Below are 22245 nucleotides of genomic sequence, written 5' to 3'. Positions count from 1 at the left end.
CTGGCACCATCCTCTTGGCACCCACTTTTGAGATATTTGTATGTATTAATGAGATCCTCTCTCAGTCTTCTCTTCTCTAGACTAAACAGGCCCAGCTCCTACTGTCTCTCCCCATATGAGAGATGTTCCAGACTCCAGTCATTTTTGTGGCCTTCCACTGGACCCGCTCCTTGTCTTTCTTGAACTGAGAAGACCAAAATCGAACACAATACTCTAGATGTGGCCTCACTAGGGCCAAGTGGAGAGGGAGGATCACCTCCCTTGACCTGCTGGCCAAACTCTTCTCAATGAACCCCATATGATGCTGTACTTCATCCAGCTGTAGTCTGCTCCCATTTTATGATTCTAAGTCTTCACTATCATCCCATAGTGTTATACTTTTTCTGGTAACATATCAGTAGGATTTTAAAATGTGAGCTAAATGATACATGTTAACCCTAAATGCATTTGCTTCTTCAGCATCAGATATAAGATATTCTTTAATTTTATTCCAAACCATTACTTCAATAAAAAAATATCCCAGACTCACACTGTAGCAAATAATGTCATTGTCAAATCGATTGTTCTAAAATAGGAAAGCCAGACAAACAACAAATTCTACATAGAGAGACTACTGCAAGAGCTATTTGATCCTATATGTAAAGGAAAATTTTTAATACTTTTCATTTAGTTGGAAACAGCTGTACTCCTAACTTTACTATGTGGAAAACAGGACGAGAAACAGGTGTTTAAAAAATCATATCATTTTTAGTGAAAAATGGATACAACTTTGGGAATAATTGCTGTTGCCAGCAGGTTGTTAGAAAATAACCAGTAATGCATTGAAATAAAACGTAGTAAAATTCAGCAGATTTTTAAGTAACTATCAATGTGAAAATGAACTACAATTATCAACTGTTAGTCTGTTCACATATAAAGAGTACAGAATTACAGCTTAAAATAAATTCTCCAGTCACTTACTGGTAGTTGTGACTAGTAGCTACCTAAATGTATCAGGAAACTGTTGGAAAGGGAAGCCTTGAAGTATAAACAGAAAGTAACCACTTTATCCCTTTCTGTCATTCTTTTACTGCAGGTTCTAAGAACTTGATCAATGAAACAAGATACCCTAAATTATTATGGTTTTTCACCATCATTTTTCCAAGTGAAGAATTACATAGTGGAGGAGGAAAAGATGCACTGGGATTCACTGAAGATTAAGCCTTACCCTATTCTCTCTTTTCCCATGTCAATCCAGTGAAATAAAATATTGATAGCCTTTCTTCTATTTCAGTAAGTGTACCGTCCTTTAGAAAAGGGGTCAAACCAATTATTTTCCTGTAGAGAATCTGACACAATATTTTCTAATTAGTGAAGTAACTGTTTTTCTGTAAATGCAGTTACAAGACCTAGATCTTGAGTTTTAGTGTGCATGTGCAGAAATTTACATCACATTTATTTAGCTTGGAAAGACTGTTCGTTTGATTATGATTCCTGGTCAGGCACTAAAAGTTTGACACATGCAACAGTTTGACACCCCAGTGCTGGACATGTTCCCAGCTGCTGACAAGATCTGATCACCTTTTCCTAAGCAAAATATTGAGTAAAGCAGTAAAAAACCCTCCTGTCTTACACCACCTGTCAGCTGGGCTTCAACCTAGACCACCGGTCTGAGACAGCACCTGTGGTTCTGCTGGATGACCTCCACGTTATAGACAAAAGGAAGACAGTAACTACAATTCTAACAGACTTGGCACCTTTGATGCAGCTGATCTCCAAATACTCTTACTTTCATCCCAAAGACAGCTCCACAGGGCAAACAGTAATAGCCGGAAATTACTTGGGTCATTTGTCTCAGACCACAAATGCTGGAGAGTACGGGCATTCCTTTTCTCTTCCCTCTTCAGGCTCTCACAATGCTCACACCCCTGCTACTTAGTCCTCATCAGGATCTAGATCTGCTCAGCAAGAGCAGCAGAAGCAACACACAACATTAAACTCTACCCTATGCCAAGTATGAACATAGACAAATTTTGTAAAAATCTCCTGTTTAAAGAGGAGCTGGTAAGAACTGAATCCGGGAAGGCCAAAATAATGCTGGAAGCTTGACAGAAGTGCTAAAAAAAGCAAACTTTCTCTAGAATCGCTTCCATTTATAAATATATTTGTGCCACTAAAACAGGTCACAGCTTCAAAGACTTATTTTCTTCTTCATCTTTGGCTCAGATACCATGGAACCAAAAATGTCCCCCTGGTTTTAATCTGAGACTTACTGGAACTTACCTGCTTTACAGTCATGGGTTGGTCCTGGTGAAGTGTTACTCATTTCTTCAGATCTGCACTGCATGTATAAAAGGAGGGGGGAACTGTGATTTCATGTGGAAATGAAGCTTCAAATGAGATGAAATTAAAAACCATCAACTAAGCAACAAAAATGTGTTCAAAGTCCCGTTCAAATTTTCAAAGGCCTACACTGGTCCATGAAAGTAACTTTTAACCTCATCAACGTTCCAAAAAAACAATTATGTTTGTCATTCTTCACAATGAAGTGTAAGAAACAAAAAGTTTATGATGATATAAGCATCACTATGATACTAATGCCCACAAGATTAATGGAATAGAATACAAACCCAATTTATTCAGATTAATTTACCTTCATTTTCTTCTTTTACACACAAAATGGAAAGACTCCTATAAATTAATTGAGCTATTTATTCTCCAAAGGAGAGAGAGGGACATGCTTTTTGGCAGTGTTTTATGAACCTGAAAGGTAATGGGGTCCATTAAACTCTTTGACACTTGTTTTTGAGCTTCACAAAATTAGTCTGTACTTCACACTTGAAGTTTTAAAAAGACTAGTTTCCCTTGCCTGATTCATCTACCAGCCAATTTCCTGGTCACAAGAATTTGTGCCATAGATTTTTAGTCCCTTCTCTTTAAAAATAATATTTAAGTCCCTTGAGGTAGTAAGTCTTTCATAAAAATAATAGATGCATTATGACTATCCTGCAAAAACGCATGGCCCAATCACACTTTTTCAATGTTACTGAAAACATAGGAAGAAAATGCATTTATGTTTAGAAACATGTTGTTAATGTAAGATCAGTATTCTTCATGGAAAATTGAAATTCATCTTACATAAATCTATTTTTTCATATGTACATAATCTAGTCAGGTAATGGAGAAATAATCTACTGTAACATGAGTCATGCTTTGCATACTTGTACTCTAATCGGTACAGACAGAATCACTCTCCAAAACAGGCTGTAGGAACAAAAGGTACTAATTTCCAGTATTTGTAGAAGTTTCACATATAGATGAAAAAGTTTTCAAATGTTGTAGAAACTAAATTGAACAGAGAACTTCAGCACATTTTAAGTCATACCTCAAAACTACCTTTAGAAATTATCTGATTTCAAAATAAGCTGTGTACTTAATTTCAAAATAAGTAAGAAATATCGAGATACCATCTGCATGAATTTCATATGTAGAAGCTCTTCTTCCTTGGTTAGCTCCACTGGCTCAGACGCTTCTACAAATTTCCAATGTGTTGTTTTAGTACTAGTCACCTTAAATTCAAGTTCAGGAGAAAAACGTCTTCTCTTTTCACCATTAATTCTCTTTCATTATCTGCAATTGATTTAAAAGGAGTCTTTTCCACTGTTTACAGGCAATAAATCATTCCTCATCTTGCGTGTTTAAACCTGCTCAAATTCCTTATTCTCAGGAATTAAACATTATGGTAATTTTCCTGGAATAATATCAACTGTTAACATATGCAAGTTTTAAATGTATCAAGCAACATTTCATTCTGCTTGAGTGCAGTCCCAACAAGAGCTACTTGTGGGAGAAAATATATTTGTATGGTTATAACTATTGTGTTTTATAGAACTAAGCATTGCAACAGTGGATGAACCTCATGGCCAAGATTCATGTTAAGTGTACACAGCAACTGAATGAGTTTGCCAATACATTTTCTATAAGATCTCAATTTTCCTGTCCCTCGGCTAAAATACTACCAAAGGTAGGAACTAAAATTTTGACAGATTGTAACCACTTTAGCTACTCCGCTACAGCAGTTCTTGCATTAAGCAAAGAGACAGAAGTGGATGCTCTCAGCAGGTACAGCTTCCTGAGTAGTAGCAATGTTTCGGTCTCAGGAGCCTATGAAAAAGACGAAGAGAGACACAGAGGAAGGCTGGACACAGAATCCACAGCCTGAAAGCAAACATGCAACTCAATGACTTGCAGTCCTACACATATCTCATATTCTATAAACCAATAAAGCTATTTATCTTAGAGACCTATCTACAGACCTTGTTGTTATTCAATATCAAATATTTAAGTGCTTTTATATACCTTTGCTGAAAGGACTCACAGAAGAAAACAATATTGCATTTATTTACTGATTAAACTACCTCTAAGTAAAACCACAAATTATTCATCTCAAAAATTCCAGACAAGATTTAAATTGTTTCCAATGAAGAAAAACTAACATGGATGATTCAGAGTATCATATGGTCTTCTCATATGTTTATCCCTCTGTTTATATTTCATATGTGTATCCCTCTGCTTATTTTGTTTTATCTGAACTGTGCAAATCTGTCAGCAAAACTATGTGGAACTGAACAGGAGATTAATACAGGAGGAAAAAAATAAGAAATATCCAAAAGATAAGGGAGATGTAAGTAAGAGGAAAAGTAACCAACACACAAACAAGCCTCAGTACGAATTCACAAGCTTTCATTATTTAAAGACAGAATCTTCTCTGACAGTCTCCATCATATGTATCTGATTTAATTCAAAATTTTACTCCTCTATTATATCTTTAAATGTATATTTTTCCCTTCTAAATGAGGTTAAATGTTAAAAAAAATTAAAGCAGCAGCAGCAACAACAAAAACAAATCAAACTCATGGCAAAATGTCTGATCTTCCAGGGTGCAGGGGGAAAGAGTAAATTTAGAGATGTGGGGGAAAAAAAGTTATATTTTGATCACTTAAGTTCAGCTACAGTGATATATTGAGAGAATAAATATGTGCATTAATAGAAATATACACTGAGAGGAGTAAATCAGAAAGCAAAGAACATGAAATTGGTCAAAAGCATACTTCTGAAGCATTATTCTGACATTACAGAAGAGCTCTGGAATTTTCTTTCCATATGCTTTATGTCACCATCACTTTCAAACAAAGACCAAAACCAACTAGCTCAGATACCCTCTTCCTGACACCCACTTTCAAGATAGATGTCTTTTGTCACACAAAACATGCAGGACCTCAGTAATATTGATATGCATCTGAAATTTAGATGCCCTTGTCATGACAAAGGATATATAACCATCACATCCACCAAGGCTCTCCAGCATTTTCGCAACTTAAAAGGTTTGTTCAAATTACATGCACTGAAACTGAAAGCATATTTTTTCTCAGCACTTCAGTTCTCACCCTCTGAGCATAATCATATCTACTGCTTAATATACTTTCAAAATAATTGAAAATGGCAGAAGAAAACTTAAACTCTAATTTTAGATGTATTATATTTTCTGCACACTGCCAATTCACTAAGTTCTAATAAGGTACTTACACTTAAGCCTACAGTACGCTATATCACCGAGTTTATAATTGGGCTCAGAGAACTTGATGCAGGGGAAAAAAAGAAACAAAACACAAAAAAAGCCCAATTCTCAAATCTCTGCAGATCTAGCAGTTGGGAGAAAAAGTCTCTACACGTGTCAAGTTAATTTGTCTGAGAAATCACTGGCAAACTGCGATTCACATAGCTGTTCCTGTCATACCAAATAACAGAAAAGCACTTCAGGAAGTGGCAAGACAAACAGTAGGGCCAATTCACCTGACCTTAGATAAGAAAAATAAGAAAGCAAAACTGAAAAATATAGAAATATAGAAAATTAATACTGGGACTGTATGGTAACACCAAGCACTAAATTCTAAAAGAAGCTCTCAGGAAGGAAATGGTTATCAGTTATTACAAAGAGTGAAAGAAAAGGCAGTGAAATATATTGGGAATGTGCTCTAATAAGATAACATAGGAGATGTTTTCTTGAGTTCTACATATTTGGTCTCTGATGGAGACAAAAAAAGTTCAGGGAATTAACTAAAAAAATGAGACAGGTAGGTGGTTCATTTGATTTTGCATCTGTGCTGGTATTAAAATACCAAGAGGAAAATATTGCTTTCACTCTGCGAAATAGAGGATTCTAAAGGACATCCTTTTCCTCTATAAAAAGATGAATCACCTGAGAAAACATTAGACAATGAATTTTAATATTCCATATTCTGTATACAATGTCAATCTTATGAAGTCAGTGTAATATTGTGCCAAGGAATATACTGGTATACCCACATTGCCATCAAATGTCAGAATGGAAAAAAATAAGCATTAAGCTGTTTCATAGGAAATGCTTTTGAAATGTCACCAACTCAAGTATTATAAATTGTTTTTAAACGAATTCAACGAAATTATATCCGAAATACTTGAACTCCATTTATTGTAATTACAACTGGCAGTTCATGCAACTTATCATCCTAAGAGTTCACAGCAGCACTTCATAGAACTCTGCAAAAAACACTGGGAAAGGAAGCCCTTCTAATACCATAAATGTTAAAAACTTTCTTCAATAATGTTCTGGTTTTGGCCAGGACAGGGTTAATTTTTTTGCAGTAGCCAGGAGGTGGTGCGCCGAGGACACAGAGGTTATTCTTTACCACCTCAGCTCATTGCTAGGGCAGGAGAAAGGGACTTTTGCAGGGAGAAGGGGTTCCTTCTGGTCAAGAAAACATGGTGGGTAGAGCATGCGGGATTGTTTATTGTCGCAGGGTCCACAGTGAGAACTTTGCATGTAAATCACACTCTCTTTTATACATTTTTGTTATTCATATTGTTGCTGCTACTGTTCATTTTCTTATTTCACGGTTGTTTGCAGCAAATTTTTCTTACCTCAACCCATGATCTTTGACTTCTGTGCCTCCAGTTGAAGGGGAGAGAAGGGGGGAGCAGCATGTAGGTTTTTTTAAGTGGGATTACTAAACTGGAAAATATCATTCCTAAAACTCAACAATTAAGGCATCCTAAAGAAGATTATAACAGAAAATAATTACATTTGTAGACAGGATCAAGGTAGAGTTCCCCAGTAACACAGGCAGCACAACCAGAACTGATCAGCTTTAAGACAGAATGTCCATGAAGATATATACTCTGGAAAAAGGTGAAAAGCAATATATTCCTTGAACAAAAACATATTGATAAAAGAAAGGTATTGAAGGCAACAAATCTCTCCAGATGAAAAGGACTGTAAAAATAGCACTCACAGTGAAGAATGTAGAACTGGGGGAACATCTCGGCTCATAAAACCCAATATCCTCCCAAAAATGACCACATAACATGAACATTTTGATACATAGCTTTTATTTTCCAGATGAGGGAGAAGGAAGAGCAGAAGTCAAGGGGGTGGCACTTCAACGCTCAATGCACTTTGTACCTGGTTTTATATGCAAGGCAAGCATTTCTAGTCTTCTTTGCCCCTTACTTCTTATATACATTGTTCACATTTAAACCTTTCCTTACCTAAATCAGTAGTAGATAAAGGTTATTCAAATGTTTTAATCACACTATAAAAGGTCGCATGGGGAACGTGTTCAATATTGTTCCATATGGAAGAGGCTTAAAAAATGAACAAAAAAGAATGGTAAAGCTGATAACCTTTGATACAGTCCTTGAAAATTCACCTAGTTTCCAACTTTTGGGGGAAAGACAGCATTTTTTGAGTGGTAATACTGACAAAGAAACTAGAGACTTTATAGTAAGACAAAACACATTGCAAAAAATATTCGGGATACAAGCTGTTTTGTAAAGATGTTTTCCGAAGATCCCAGTAATTTATGCCAACTACATCCCTCAAATTGTACAAATCCTTTGCTGCAGTTGTTCAATATCTTGACCTACAGTCTTAATTAATCTGTATCACAAGCCCATTTTTCTATGTTTTTTTCTTCCGTACAGAAATTCTGAATCAGTTACTTGACATGAAAATAAAATAAGCAGCATTCTAAAGATGTTTGAATGAAGGACTGGATTAATGTGATAACACGTATGTTAAAATCTTATTAAGTTGTCCAACCTGCCTTACAGTCAACAAAGAGAAGCACTTCTGCAGCACAAGTTACCTCAAACTACATCATGTATCTAAAAGAGGTCACATGAACTGCATTGTAAAAATGTCTATGTTTCCACTGACTTTACAATGAGATTACGGTAAATATAGATGACTATACTGCAGAAATCTAAAGTAAGGAAAGACCAGTCCTGTTCAGATGAAACTGAGACTATTTCTCAGATGTTTCTTTTAATCTATCTGGATCTGAGTTCCAGAACATATATATTTGGTTTTGCTGGTTTTGTTTGTTTGTTTGTTTTACAGTTGGAGGTAACTTAAAAAGAAAACATCTCTGAAAATTCCTTAAAACGATATCTTAAAAGAATCATTATTCCAGGTATTAGGCTATACAAAGACATGTTAGGTCAAATGCTTTATAGCAGGTAATTTCAGGGAAATTATTGCCTTTAAGAAACACTCAGTGATTACAAATTTTAAAGCCTCTTAGTTTTATTTTAAATATTGATGTGGGTTTTACCGAGCACATATATACATCAAAACCATATATAGTCTCATCTTAAAAATAATGTTCAATAAAGCACTACTGACCGTAGATACTTAGAAAGCTCTGGAACACCTTTCTGATATTTTTCAATAAAATTATTTGTAATATTAACTCAGATTATAATATTAGTTCAATTCTGAAAATATTTTTTATTTTTTTATTATTCAAGCCTTTATATAGAACTACTTTGGAATTTTTTCAGTGTACAAAAAAATAATAGAAAGAGTCACATTTCTTTTAGGTTGCACAAAAGAAAAGTGTCTATCTAAGGTATAACTGGATAAAAGGTTCATTTTGGTTCAAAAAATGAGAAACTGGTGAACTCTTTCAGTAACACTAGAGAATGCTAACAGTAACAGGTAACCTTTCAAGCTTGTTATGCTTGTACTTAGTTTAATTTAAAGCAAGAGAACAAAAGTCATAGACTGGTTTGGGTTGGAAGGGACCTTTAAAGACTATTTAGTCCAACTCCCCTGTTATGCACAGGGACACTCTCCACTAGACCAGGTTGCTCAGAGCCCCATCCAGCCTGGTCTTGAACACTTTCAGGGATAGGGCACCCACAGCTTCTCTGGGCAACTCCCCACCCTCACAGTAAAGAATTTCTTCCTTATAGCCAACGGGAATCTACCCTCTTTCAGTTTAAAACCATTGCCCTTTGTCCTGTCACTACAGGCTTTTGTAAAATGTCTCCCTCCATCTTTCTTATAAGCCCCCTTCATATATTGCAAGGTCTTTCCAGAGCCTTTCCTTCTCTAGGCTGAATAATCCCAAATCTCTCTGTTGGTCTTCATAACAGAGGTGCTCCAGCCCCCTGACCATTTTTGTGGGCTCTCTCTGGGTCTGCCAGAAGTCACTGTTCCCACAGCATTTTGACATTTCTGCTTGCAATCAAACCACTTGAACAGTGTAACAGTTTAGCTTAAGCCCACTTCTGTCATCCGGCTAAGATGTTCTGCCAAACTTTGCACTGGTCTAGTTCAATGGAAAAAAAGGAATATGCTGAAAGGAATACTGACATCTTAGAAAGTGATGAGGTATTTTAGGTTAACAGTACCTCAATTTATCAGTGCATCATCTCTTAGAACACATTTGTCAAGATCAGAGTTCTAAGCTAACCAGCAAAAAAAAAAAAAAAAAAAAAGACAAAAAGACTTCCAAGGGCAAAGGTAAAATCCACCATAAATTATAGTAGGATTAACAAGAACGCAATAAGAATTCCCATTTACTTTTCATTAGACATTAGAACACAAAATTTCCTTTTCATATGTAGTGATTTCTCATATCTGTAAGAATTAAGGACCCTTCTCTCAGATGATGCATACCAGAACCAGCAGGTTCTACAGCTATGCTTAAATACATTTCATCAGTACAGTTCTTCCCTACAGTGGATGAAAAAACAGGAATTAATCCAACCAACCTAACTTGCAGTTTGAAATGTTACCAATTTCCTAGGCATTCTGTATTGGGGTTTCACTCAGTTTTTGGTACAGAAGATACAAATAGAACACATCTGTTAACTATGTTCTGGAATTAACCTCGACACAAAACACCACCAGAGACAGTCCCAGTTACGGACCTTCAAAACACCAACAATGGGGTCATAGCATAAATTGCCACTTTCAGTCACAGGCAGAGGCAGAAGGATGCTTTATTACATAAGGTATGTGATCCTAAAATCATCCTAAGATTCTACCCTCTCTTGTTGGAAGAACAGGAGATGCCAGTGGTGGAGGACTCTTAAAGACAAGGGTCAGATACAGGCATGTGTTAACTCGGGTTGCAAGAGAATAAGGCAGTTCAGCAGAGGGATCATCTACAATGGCTGGTAGCAATAGGACAAAGGGTAATGTTTAGAAGGGCTAACGCCTTCAAACTGAAAAGAAGAAAGGTTTAGATTAGATATTAGGATGAAATTCTTTACTGTGAGTGTTGGGGCACTGGAACAGGTTGCTCAGAAAAGCTGTGGATGCCCCATCCCTGCAAGTGTTCAAGACCAGGCTAGATGGGGCTTTGAGCAATCTGATCTAGTGGCAGGTGTTCTTCTCCATGGCAGGAGGTTTGGAACTAGCTGAAAGGTCCCTTCCATCACAAACCATTCTACAATTCTATGAGTTAAAAATACTAAAAAAAAAAAGGAAAAAAAAAATCAAACCTAAAACTAAGTCACACCAATGTACAGCCTTGAAGAAAAGTGTAACAATCAGAAAAATAGTAGCTACAGGTCTTTCTACATATAGCTCATGTTTTCTCCAATAGCAGCATACCATTTGGCAAAACAAATAACATTTTGTTCTAAAAAAAAACTTCCTTATTGCTGTACTGCACCACAGGCACAGAAGTGTTAAGATCTGCAAAACCACAGATGATATTGAGTAACTAGATGTTACTCAGTAGAGAACCAGAGGGCTTGTTGCTCAGAGACTCCTCCAAAAAAGTTAAAATCCTCACCACAGAATTAGATGAGATACATTCTTGTTATCTGAGAACAATCAAGTGTTTGAAGAAAGATGTCCAAAGACCCAGATCAAAATAATACATAGGCCACACAGTTTTGAGGACATCAAAAGATCATCACATGAATGCAAAACTCCACACGTTTTAGCCAAAGAAAGTCCCTTGAAAAATATGCACAAAGTCTTTGAAATAAACCTCTATACCAAAAATATTGGAAAACATAGTCTAAATAAAGTCCATATATTTTCAATTCTGGTAACTTATTTCCATTGCAAGAATAACCACTGATATAGATGGATATAGTGGGAAACAGATAGGAAGGGAAACTAGAAGGAAATGGGTATTTTCAATTAAATATGTGGCAGAGGAGTATTCCATATATTTTCGCATAGGTATAACATTGTCCTATTTGCAGGGCTAACATAAAACCATATCCATGAAGAGATGACTTCCCAGAACATCTACAATAAGCAAACTGGCCAACCATCTGTGCAAAAAGGAGTGTAACTTAAACAGAGAAAAAAATAAACAGATCCTCAGTCCAACAGTCGAACAGCACACCTGATCAAACACGAGTCTAAGCGTGAAAACATTCTGGTTTGAATTTAGCAAAAAAGAATATGCAGACCAGGAAGACTGATGTTAATCAAAGCTATCTGGATTTGCCCATATATCTAACACTTCTGTACACAGCTCAGTATCCAAGTGCATTTTTTAGTTATTGATAACATTCAAGGCACACCTCTAGTAAATATTATTGACATGTCAGATGCTGGACTACCTGTCCATGTGTGTTTTTCATGTCATACACTTACAGTTAGAGTACTTTATAAGAAAGCACTAAATTACATCTTAAAACCTGAGATATTTCAGACTCTGCTTCTAGCAAAGAAGCATAAGTGAGAAAATACCCACTCATAAGGGTTAATCTCAGTTAAGGACTTACTACTACTTCTTCAGTGGAGTCACTAAGCAAAGACTAAAAGATTAATGGGACCCCAGTCAAGGAAAATGCAATCTAGCCTCTGTTTATACACTTAGCTGGAGCTGGAGGCCTCTAGTCCATGCTCCCAATACTGTTTCATAGTATATGGTAAGAAAAATATAGCACATTACATAAACCGCATAAAAAAAAGCAAGTCAAAGAGGTCTCAATCTCTCTCCTATTGATCCTCCTGAAAGACATGGGATACTCCTCTGCCATATATTTAATTTAACATATCCATTTCCTTCCAGTTTCCCCTTCCTACCTGTTTCCCATTATATCCATCTATATCAGTTGGTTACACTCACAATGGAAGTAAGAGTTACCAGAACTCAAACACATTTGAGAAATTGAAAATGGTGCTTACTTATCCCTAAAGGGTTGAATTCAACATTAAAAGCGGTAAGAAGACATTTCGTATGTTGATGCCAATGACTTCTATGTAATACATCATCTGGACAGACTACAACACAACTACTGAGACAATCTCAGTGTCAGTCTGGTACTCATGTTGACAGGTAGCATGTGGTGGAGGCCATTAAGTGCAAAGCACTGGTTTTATCTCAAAAACTGAACCTATTTTCAAGGGGAGCAGCTGGGATGTTACATAAAGAAACAGGATTTAATATCTTGCTTTTCTTATTTAGTGTCAGAAAAGCATTGCTTTCCATTTCTATATACAAAGTAGACTGAAAGAAAGGTTTGACTAATGACAGTTGCTTCTATGTCACATTTATTCTGTGTGCAGAGGTTGGGAAAAATACAGTAATTCTTGCGGAAAACATAATAAAATTACAGATCAGCAGAAAATATTTTAAAAATCTGTGGTTTTCATTTTTGAAAACAGAGAAATGATACAAGATCAGTAACAGGAGCTGTAGGCTTTCATTCAGAAGTGACTTGTTTGCATCCAACATAAATTTGCAGTGACCATTTACCACCTAACAGCTGTTCAGCAGCCTACGCATGATGATATGGTAGCTCCCGTTGGAGAGGTGTCCAGGTGACAGTCACAGTTAGTTACCATCCCTGCTGGCAGTCTCAAGTAGCATAACGGAACAGTAAGACCTAGAGACCATAATAGCCTGTGTCTTCTAGACAGAAAGCAATTCCAGAACAGGACAACAAAAAGGTATTTCTGAAATTAGTTGTGTCTACCTAATGTATAACAGGATGTCAATTTAAGGTGTAGTCAATATAATATTTTTCATGAGAACTTGTGGTTTAACCCCAGCCAGCAGCCAAGCACTACACAGCCACTCTCTCACTCCCCCACCAGCGAGATCGGGGAGAGAATCAGAAGGGTAAAGTGAGAAAACTCATTGGTTGAGATAAAGACCATTTAATAGGGAAAGCAAAAGCCGTGCATGCAAGCAAAGCAAAGCAAGGAATTAATTCACCATTCCCATGGGCAGGCAGGTGTTCAGCCATCCCCAGGCAAGCAGGAGTCCATCACACGTAACAGTTATTCAGGAAGACAACTGCCATCACTCCAAACCTCCCCCCTCTTCCTCCCTCTTCCCCCAGTTTATATATTGAGCCTGATGTCATATGAATATCCCTTTGGTCAGCTGGAGTCACCTGTCCCTCCTGTGTCCTCCCATACAGCCCCAGTCTCATCAGCATGGCAGTACAAAAAGCAGAAAAGGCCTTGACCCTGCATAAGCACTGGTCAGTAGAAACAAAAATATCTCATTATTATCAATGGTGTGGGCAGCACAAATACAAAACATAGCCCCATACTTGCCACTGTGAAGAAAACTAACTCCACCTCAGCCCAAACCAGGACTATTTGCATTTTGCATGGTTCCACGTAAAATCTTTGAGACACCTTTTTTTATTTATGCTAAGGGGTTTTTCTGCTAAACAAATTCCACAGATTGAAATGGCAGGCTGCAGAATCAGCCATTTAATATAACCTACCAGTATGTTATCATTACAATGTACTTATTTTGTACTCTGACAGCAAAAGAAATAATGAATTAGGAGATTGCCTCTTTCCATTCCTTCTTACTGTGAAAGAACTTGTACTTACAATGTAGAACTGTAGAGTTACGGGAAATATTTTGCATTTTGGAGGTTTATATTCTTTTCTCCTACTACTATCATCATTTAGTCAGCATAAATTCTGGGCTTCATACCGCTCTCTTCCATACACAGTATTTAAAACAAGAAGGTCAATTTTCCAAGTACTATTCAGTTTTGCTGGTTCCTTTCAAAAAAACCCATTTGCTCAGCCTTAGAATTACTACCTTAACAGAACAGCATAGGGCTCTAATGATCTATTCCTTATGCTTACAAAACAGTATAAAATAAGGAAAACCAAAAGCTCATAACAGCCACAACTTTGCTAAAAGCTGAATCATATGTTGTTTAAAAAGTTACCATTTACATATAAAAAGCTCCTCAGTATTTACAGCAGAGTCAAGCGAATAAATGCACTAAAAAGTACTTCTGAATCAAAAATATGTTATTTAGATTCCTGATGTAGCATGCAGCTGTGATACCACAGAAAATTTCCTTACTCTTACCAAACTTTCTAACATGGTAAAATGCATATTCCAGTTACAAAGAAGAAAAAAATAATTCATTTTACCTTTACAATGTGAGGCATTCACTGTAGGTACTTCTTTCTGGTCTACTACTGTTCATTAAACAAGTGTGTGGGATGCATGTCTGGGATCCAAAAATGTCACAACTCCTTTAATTCTAAATTGTCATTGAAGGTGGCCACCCCCTACCAGGACAACCTTCTGAGGGTGTTTTTTCTTTTACTGATGCTTCTGCTAAGTAAGCTAACTAACTCCTTGTCGATGACACCAAGGACCATGAACAGCCTATATCTACTACTTCATTTTTGTCTTCTCCTGTTGAGAGTCTACCAAATTAGACCATTTTTCTTCAGTTGAAGAATATTGCATTATATTTATCACTATAGCAACTAACTTAATTGATTTGATGCAGGTTTCTTTTCGACCATAGGATGGAGCCACTATCCCTAAGTATAATCTAAACATTTAAGAAAGAAAAAATTATCAGTTTATCATTTTACCACATCAATGGGAATATAATTGGGCTTCAGACATTAAAGTATAAATGACAGCCTAATGGGCTTTACATGTACACCCAGAACACGCTTTATAAATACGCTTATCTGCAAGAGGAACTCAGAGTATCATGTTTACTGGTTGCTCTCAGTAATAGGGATGACTATTGTACAACAATTTTCAGAAACAAAGATTGACAAAGTAATTAGGAGAAGGAGAAGCAATGTTCATATAACTGATTCAGGAATAAGATTTGTCATTCTAACAGTTTAGAAATGGATATAAGCAAGGTAGATCAAAAATTTTATTTACAGTGCTATAAAAAAAAATGGAAAAATGGAAAAGTTCTAATTTTGTTTTTGAAGCTGCAGAGATTGATTGTAGTAAAGTGATACAGTGAGAGAGAATCCAATATGAGGTTAGTGTAATTAGTCTGATAATATATTCACCTTTATTGTTTTTTACAGAATGAATGCTGCTTGATATCAGAAATTTAAATAGCTATACTTCCATATACCTGAATATATTGTGTGTGGAAAAATACAGAATACCTTACATAGTCAAGTTTCTTCCTTTTACTTCTTTCCTTTTACTTTCTAAGAAATATGGCAAGCCTGTTATTTTTAAAACATTTTTAAAATCATCATGTCTCCCTCCACACCCAGTTATCCTTTTCTTCAAAAAAGGAATCAGATGAAAAAAGTCTGGTTAAACTTTAGCTGATTTTTAAAAGAATTCATAAAATCTTAAGTGCTACTTTAGCTAGAAACTGCTTCATTTTTTTTAATCTTGATTTTAAACACCTTCCCTCTTTCCACAGAGCAAAAAACATATTTTGCAATGTTTCAAATATTACTGCTAGAAAAAACGTTCATAGTGCTTCATTAACATTTGGAATTGCAGTTGTCAAATCAGTGAAGCATTACATAAATGGTAGAGTGTTTTGACACTGCATATTTTAAGCTGCATGATGCTTTTCAGTGCTATAAGAAATGAAGAGCGTACTACATGTTTGAGGAACACCATCTACGCTGGTTGAGAGAACTAATCAGAAACTGGTCCCTTAAGCACACCAGAAAATGCCTTCAGATTATCAGCCAACATTTGTATTGTACAGCATCAGTAAACAATGCAAAAAATAAACAATGCACAATATGTAATAATTCAAAGGGACAACTTCATTCCTTAGAACAAAACGTTGTCAAACCTCTCACTGCTGAACATAAAATGTTTTTAAGTGCCAGAGTTTATGGTTAACTCTTTCTGAGGTCATGCTAATAGAAAATATATGCAGAGAAGAACTCACATCGTCTCATAAAAAGCCTGGGACTCTCCAGGCATTTCTAGTACAAACTTAATAAAATATTTCTTATTACTAACATCCAGATGAATTCCCTTTACACTTAAACTACTCATCCTGTAATATGCACTCCCAGCATACACATAAATTCTTTTAAATCTCACTATGTTGTTTAGTATATCCTCTATATTAAGAGATTGAATATGGTATTATGAACAAAATTATATTATTATTTAAAAGTGTGGCCACTTTAATGTGATTTTTTTAATGAGAAGTGTAATGCAAAATGTGCTAAATTAAAAAATAATTACAAAATATGTTATTCTTCTTGGAATAAGCCATTTACACTGTCACCAGTATGAAGAGTCCTTGTAATATGCAAATAAAAGTGAATTACTGGTTCTCTTAACCAATTAAAATTTTGTTTCAGAAAAAAAGAACCAAACCAAAACACACAGAGAAATGTGAATATAATATAGTTGGAGGGAATGGAATATAGGGTTAAGAAATGCAGCAGTATGCTCCTGGAAAACAGCATCTATTTCCTATTCATCATAACCTACACCTATTACAGCTCAACAAGACAAGTCTACAAAATCTTTTATGCGACAGCTAATGAAATGAATACACACCATAGGTAAATTACAGACCTCTTCATCTTAGGTTGGGAAAATACACTGTAGATTCATTTTGGCAAAGCTGTGCAGGTTTCTCCTGATAAATTACATATTTTTTTATTATTGCATAGAAACAGTTTTGTCTATTCCCTTTGAAGCTTTCCCACTCTGGTACTATGGACTAACTTGCATTCAACAGAAGTATGGGCATTAACTCTATTTACATTATTTAACTGCTTGAAAATGATTCTTGCCAAGAGCAAAACAAACAAACAAAAAAACCTGGAAAAAATAGACCTTTCAAAAGTATTATGTACTTGATTCTTACAGATACCTTATCCACAACTCAATGCGATTAATCGACAATCTATCAAGCCTGAAAAAAAAATATACAAAACTCTGATAGCCCGAGATGAAGCTCTGAAACTGACAAAACGAACTAAACTGCTGAGGACATGCCAAGGAAGTGGTAGGGTTTGTTCCAATGGAATTTCAGTCACAGAATCACATATGATCCCAGGGATGTTGACACCTCTCACTTGATTAAGTTTTTGCTTCCTAAAAGGATGAATATAAACAAAACAGCTCCTTTTCATGGACGATGGATGGAGTTAGGAGAGTGTGTACACGGAGAGAGCAGTCAGGGAGAAATCTGGTAACATCTGATAATAAACAGTGAACAGTGGATCACAGTTACTACCGCTACAAAGTTTGTTTCTAAAATCCAAGAGATGTTACTGTTTGGACTGGAAATGCCACATCTACAACCTAAGGACATCTCATTCTCCTGAGAAGCAGCAGTACTAAAGTACTGGTCTAACTGCTTTGCCATAAGGGACTGAGGAGAGACGTGTTGAGGGGCAAGTCTAAGACAAAGTACCTATGCCTGCCAGCTTCAGAGCTTGGCCTTTGCCAGAAGCATTCCCTCAGGTGGGAAGGGCGTAGACCTGTGCCCAGCAAACGCACCACAACAAATATGTACTTACTGCAGTAAGCGATTAGGAGACTGGCCAGGATCATGATAGCCCAGAAAGTTGAAGACATGCTTGGCAAGGTGTTGGCATCTTTCCTACTGCTTCTCCTGGGAGATGGAGCCATTGAAGCCACTTCCCCGGTGGGGGGGAAAGTCAGACAGTTTCACCAGCCAGCTCTCCCCTTGACTGATGGGCTTTCTCCAGGTGTAATCCTCAAGGAAGGCATCTTCCAACGACCCTGCGGTTTATCATCAGCGACATGGTTCTGTTGCAGGAATCATCTTCCAGCCAGAAAGCCACGATGACTCTGACACCTGCGATACTTGGGCGCAGTGGCCACTGCCAGCTTTCTTCTTGCCACTGTGGTGGGATTCACTGGCGTGGAGGGTTTCACTGCGGCTTGGACGCCACGCGTGCTGCTGAGCTTCGAAGATGTCCCACGAACGACCCTCCTTTTACTTTTTTTTCCCCTCTCCTTTCCTTTTTTAATTTGCAGAAGTTGTTCCGCTTGTTGTCCTCTCCCCCGCCTCTCCGCTGCCCGGGGCAGCCCCCGCCGGTGGGTGCGGGCCCTGGCGGTGCTGACGCGGGGCCTCCCCCGCCCGCCCGCCGCTCTAGGGCGACCCCCGCTCAGGGCGTCGCCGCCGCCCAGCGCAGGGCAGCATGTCCGCGGGGGCCGCCGGCACCGAGGGGCGAGGGCAGACCGGGGCCACCGCCGCCCGCCCGCGGGGCAGGGCTGGGCCGGGCAGTTCCGCGGGGCGAGGGCGATCCGCGCCCCAGCGCAGCGCCCGCGGGGGAGCGGGGGGCGACGGTGCCCGCCAGCTGCCGAGAGCAGCGGCGGAGCCGGACAGCCCCGTCCCCCCCGCCCAGTCCAGCCTGAGCTCCCCTCCCAGCCGGTCCTGCGGCTCGACGGGGCGAGAGGCGGCCGGGACACTTCAGGTGGAGGGTCGCGGTGGCAGGTTTTCTCCTCTCCGTGCGCCGCCCGCTCTGCTCTCAGGTTCTGCAGCTACAGCGGCGCCGGCCCTTCAAGTAACCAGAAGCAGGAGGAGGAGGAGGGGGCCGGCGGTCACGCCCACAGGTGCACAGCGCTCGGAGCACAGCAGTCCTTCCCCCGCTCCGCTCCGCTCCGCTCCGCCAGCGTGTCCCCGCCGGAGGAGGGCTCCCGCACCGGGTCCCGCATCGCCCCCGGCCCCTCTCCGGCCCCGCTCCGGCCCCGCTCCAGCCCCTCTCCCCTGCTCGCGGGGCGGTGCCGCGCCCGGCGGGTGTGGGGAGGGAGGGACCGCGGGGGGACTGTTCCCGCAGCGGCGGCTCCCGGCCCCGAGGGGCAGGCGGTGGGAGCTGGGGCTGCCGAAGGGCGGGAGGGCGAGCCCTGTGGCTCAGCGGGGGCAGAGCAGGGTCCGGCCCCCAGCGTCTGCCCACGGCCTCCCGCGGAGCGGCGGCTCGGGGGAGCCGCCGAGCGGGGAAGGGAGCGGGGGCACTGCCCGCCTGGAGCCCTCTCGAGGAATCTCTGTTCCCGACTGAGACGGGGTCTCGGCTGAAGGAGAAGTGGCCCAGGGAACTCTCTCTCCGCCCCCTCACCTGCACGGTGCGCCTCGAAGTCTCCACGGTGCATCCCGCCTAGACACGACCATGGGTGTAAAAGGAAACAATTTCTCTTTCTGTAACCATCTGCAGTCCTTACGGATCCTTATGGGGACATGGGTTTCTCTCACTGAAATGGCAGCGACACATCAATATGAAACCCAGTTTAGAGGGCTTGAGTTTACATATCTGCCAGTAGCCCTTACGGTAATAATAAAAAAATTAAATGTTTTAGGAAGGACCAGGTAGTTGAGCTTTTCCATAGCAATGTCTTCAAATTAATATTTTAAGTTCTGCAGAAGGTAGTCATGTTCCAAGTACAGCAGACTTGGCAAGACTAGAAGAGGAGCTTGGTCACAAAATGTCCCCATTGTCTCCTCCTTTGTTTTACTTGCATAATGAAAATACCATGAATAAGCTGTTCCATATTCCTTCAGAAGTCCAGGTTTGTCTGATTTTTTGCCTCTTAAATATCTGGACTTAAAATTGCATATGAATAATGCAATATTTACAAGACAAAACTGTAGGGACTTTTTAAATACAGCTATACTTGACTAGATACTTATAACTAAGTTCATTTTTGCACAATGAGGACACTGCCAATGTAATCTCTTTGATTTTAGAGAAGATTTTCTACCAGACTAGTTTCATCCTGAACTAGTAGGGCAATAGGTTTATGTTTTCAAACATGCTTCACAGAGATGCAGCTTTAACTATCATTTGGGTGTAACTACATCTGGGTACCAGAACACCTCTCAAGATGTGACTTTCTTTTCCCTTATTTTCATGGGAATTTCTTTTCTATTATATTTAAGAACTGGAATAAAACAAAATGTAAACATTAAGACAACATGCTAAGCTGTATTCTTCTCCCTCATATCGTTTAAAAGAACATTTCATTATTACTTTGTATGTAGAGAATAAATCTTTGTAACACTTTCTATCCCTGACTTAGACACTATATTTTCTCTATAAGTCAATATAAATTGCATATATCCTTTGGAATCCTGAAGTATTACTTCAGTTTGATATTACAAAGTTCTGTTGCATCATGAATTTTTTTAAAAAATAGGACTTTCAAAATTCCTAGTCTCAGAATAAATGTAAATAAGTGTTAAGCAACAAAAATACCTTGGTGTGACATGCTGCTGTTCGCTGCAATTCCAGGACTAACACGTAAATTAATCAGTTTTCTGTATGTATGAAAAAAATAAATATTTCCATTACAGATGTGAGTAATGAACGTACAGTTGAATAGCATACTTTAAATATTACTAAAAAGAAAAAGCATAAGTATCTTGAAAAGAGATATATAGTATAATGTATAGATTGGGAGACTTTAAAGCCACAAGGAATATCTGCAGCGGTATATAGGACACTATACCTTTCAGTAGAGTGCACAGAATTTTATATAGTAAATCTTAGAGTTTACCCAAGAAGTTGTGGTTATACAAGAGGATTTCCCTTGGAAATACATCCAGCTTTCAGTCTGAGGAGTGGGAGTCATGATTACTGTTCACCTAAATAAAACTTGAAGACTGATGTAGAAGCTGAAGTCTTGCTTTGATAATTCTGAAAGCTGACATTGTTCACTTGAAACCAGGTTAATTCCCATGTCAGAAAACTACTCAGTTACTCAGAAAGTAAGGTACCACTCACTGGAAACAGGAACCACCAAGCTGGGGCCTTTGTGTTTCTAAACAACTACCTGTAATTGTTTTACATGGGGCATTTTATATTAAGAAAGATTTTCAAACATTGCATTCTAATTTGATTGTCAAAGACAAGATAAGACTTAAAGTCTCTCTTAAAATGTAATTTTAGGTCACTGCTGATTTGTTCTGTAAGTATATGTTGATCCCCAGTAACAGCTTGGCTGTTCTGCACTGTCTTATATGGAAAAGTATTTGGCACTACTCACGGAGTAAAGTCTTACTCAATGAAAAAGTGGCAGAATGTGATCTCAAATTAATTTGCTTGCCTCTTTCTTGACATGTCCCACTCACATTGATTTTCAAGGAAAATGTGTGAAGTCTGTCTTCAATGCCTCCCTCATCTCCCAGGAAATTCCCAGTATTCAGACCTCTATGTACAGAAAGGTAGAAACAATGATTAAAATCAGGGACAGATGTCTGAAAGCTGAAAATAAAATAGAAACCCAAGGTAAAAGCTGTATATCAAAGTGAAATACCCTTTTCAGAAATCAGATTTGTTCTTTGTCAAAGACACAGATCTCTCATTGCCATTGCTGTTGGAAGAGGTAATATTTACGAGGAAATTAAAATAATATTTAAGCTATTTATTAAGATAGGCTGTGCCATTGCTCTAACTGAAATTATAAGCAAAATGTATCTATTGACTTAGAAACAGGCATAGTTTGAAGCCTGATGTAGCAATGTGTCAGAGTTTGTTCATGATGTGTATATGCATCGCTGCTTTCTGCTAGAATGTCAGACCTGTAAAGCCTGTGTAGTGATGTTGACCTCTATTACAGATGCAACGTACAGAGGATAAATTTTAACATTCATTTAGCATCAAGGATGTACATGAGAGAGGGTAGATAATGTTCCTCAGGTCTTTGCAGAGACACTTTCCGTTCTTTCCGAGTTTGCTTATTTACTTTGAAA

At 38.5% G+C, this 22245-nt stretch overlaps 1 protein-coding gene across 7 annotated transcripts in view; it reads right to left on the bottom strand.

The window, feature by feature from the left end:
• The window catches only part of TAFA5 (TAFA chemokine like family member 5), a 410474-nt gene extending 391850 nt beyond the window's left edge, over positions 1 to 18624 (bottom strand). For all 7 annotated transcript variants that reach the window (XR_007907396.1, XR_007907395.1, XR_007907397.1 and 4 more), the window contains exon 1: positions 18053 to 18624. Coding sequence is in view for 3 of the 7 variants with exons in the window: in XM_051805198.1 (XP_051661158.1) it covers positions 18053 to 18164 (112 nt within the window). In the remaining 4 variants the exon portion in view is untranslated. The remainder of the gene's footprint in view (positions 1 to 18052) is intronic.
• Between the last annotated feature and the right edge of the window lie 3621 nt (positions 18625 to 22245).

The sequence above is a fragment of the Manacus candei genome, unplaced genomic scaffold, assembly GCF_025592945.1.
Source record: "Manacus candei isolate 608988 ecotype Guabito, Panama unplaced genomic scaffold, ASM2559294v1 h1tg000063l, whole genome shotgun sequence".
Classification (NCBI taxonomy): domain Eukaryota; kingdom Metazoa; phylum Chordata; class Aves; order Passeriformes; family Pipridae; genus Manacus; species Manacus candei.
The sequence above is the reverse complement of the archived record's forward strand: the minus strand, read 5'-3'. Positions and strand labels throughout refer to the sequence as shown.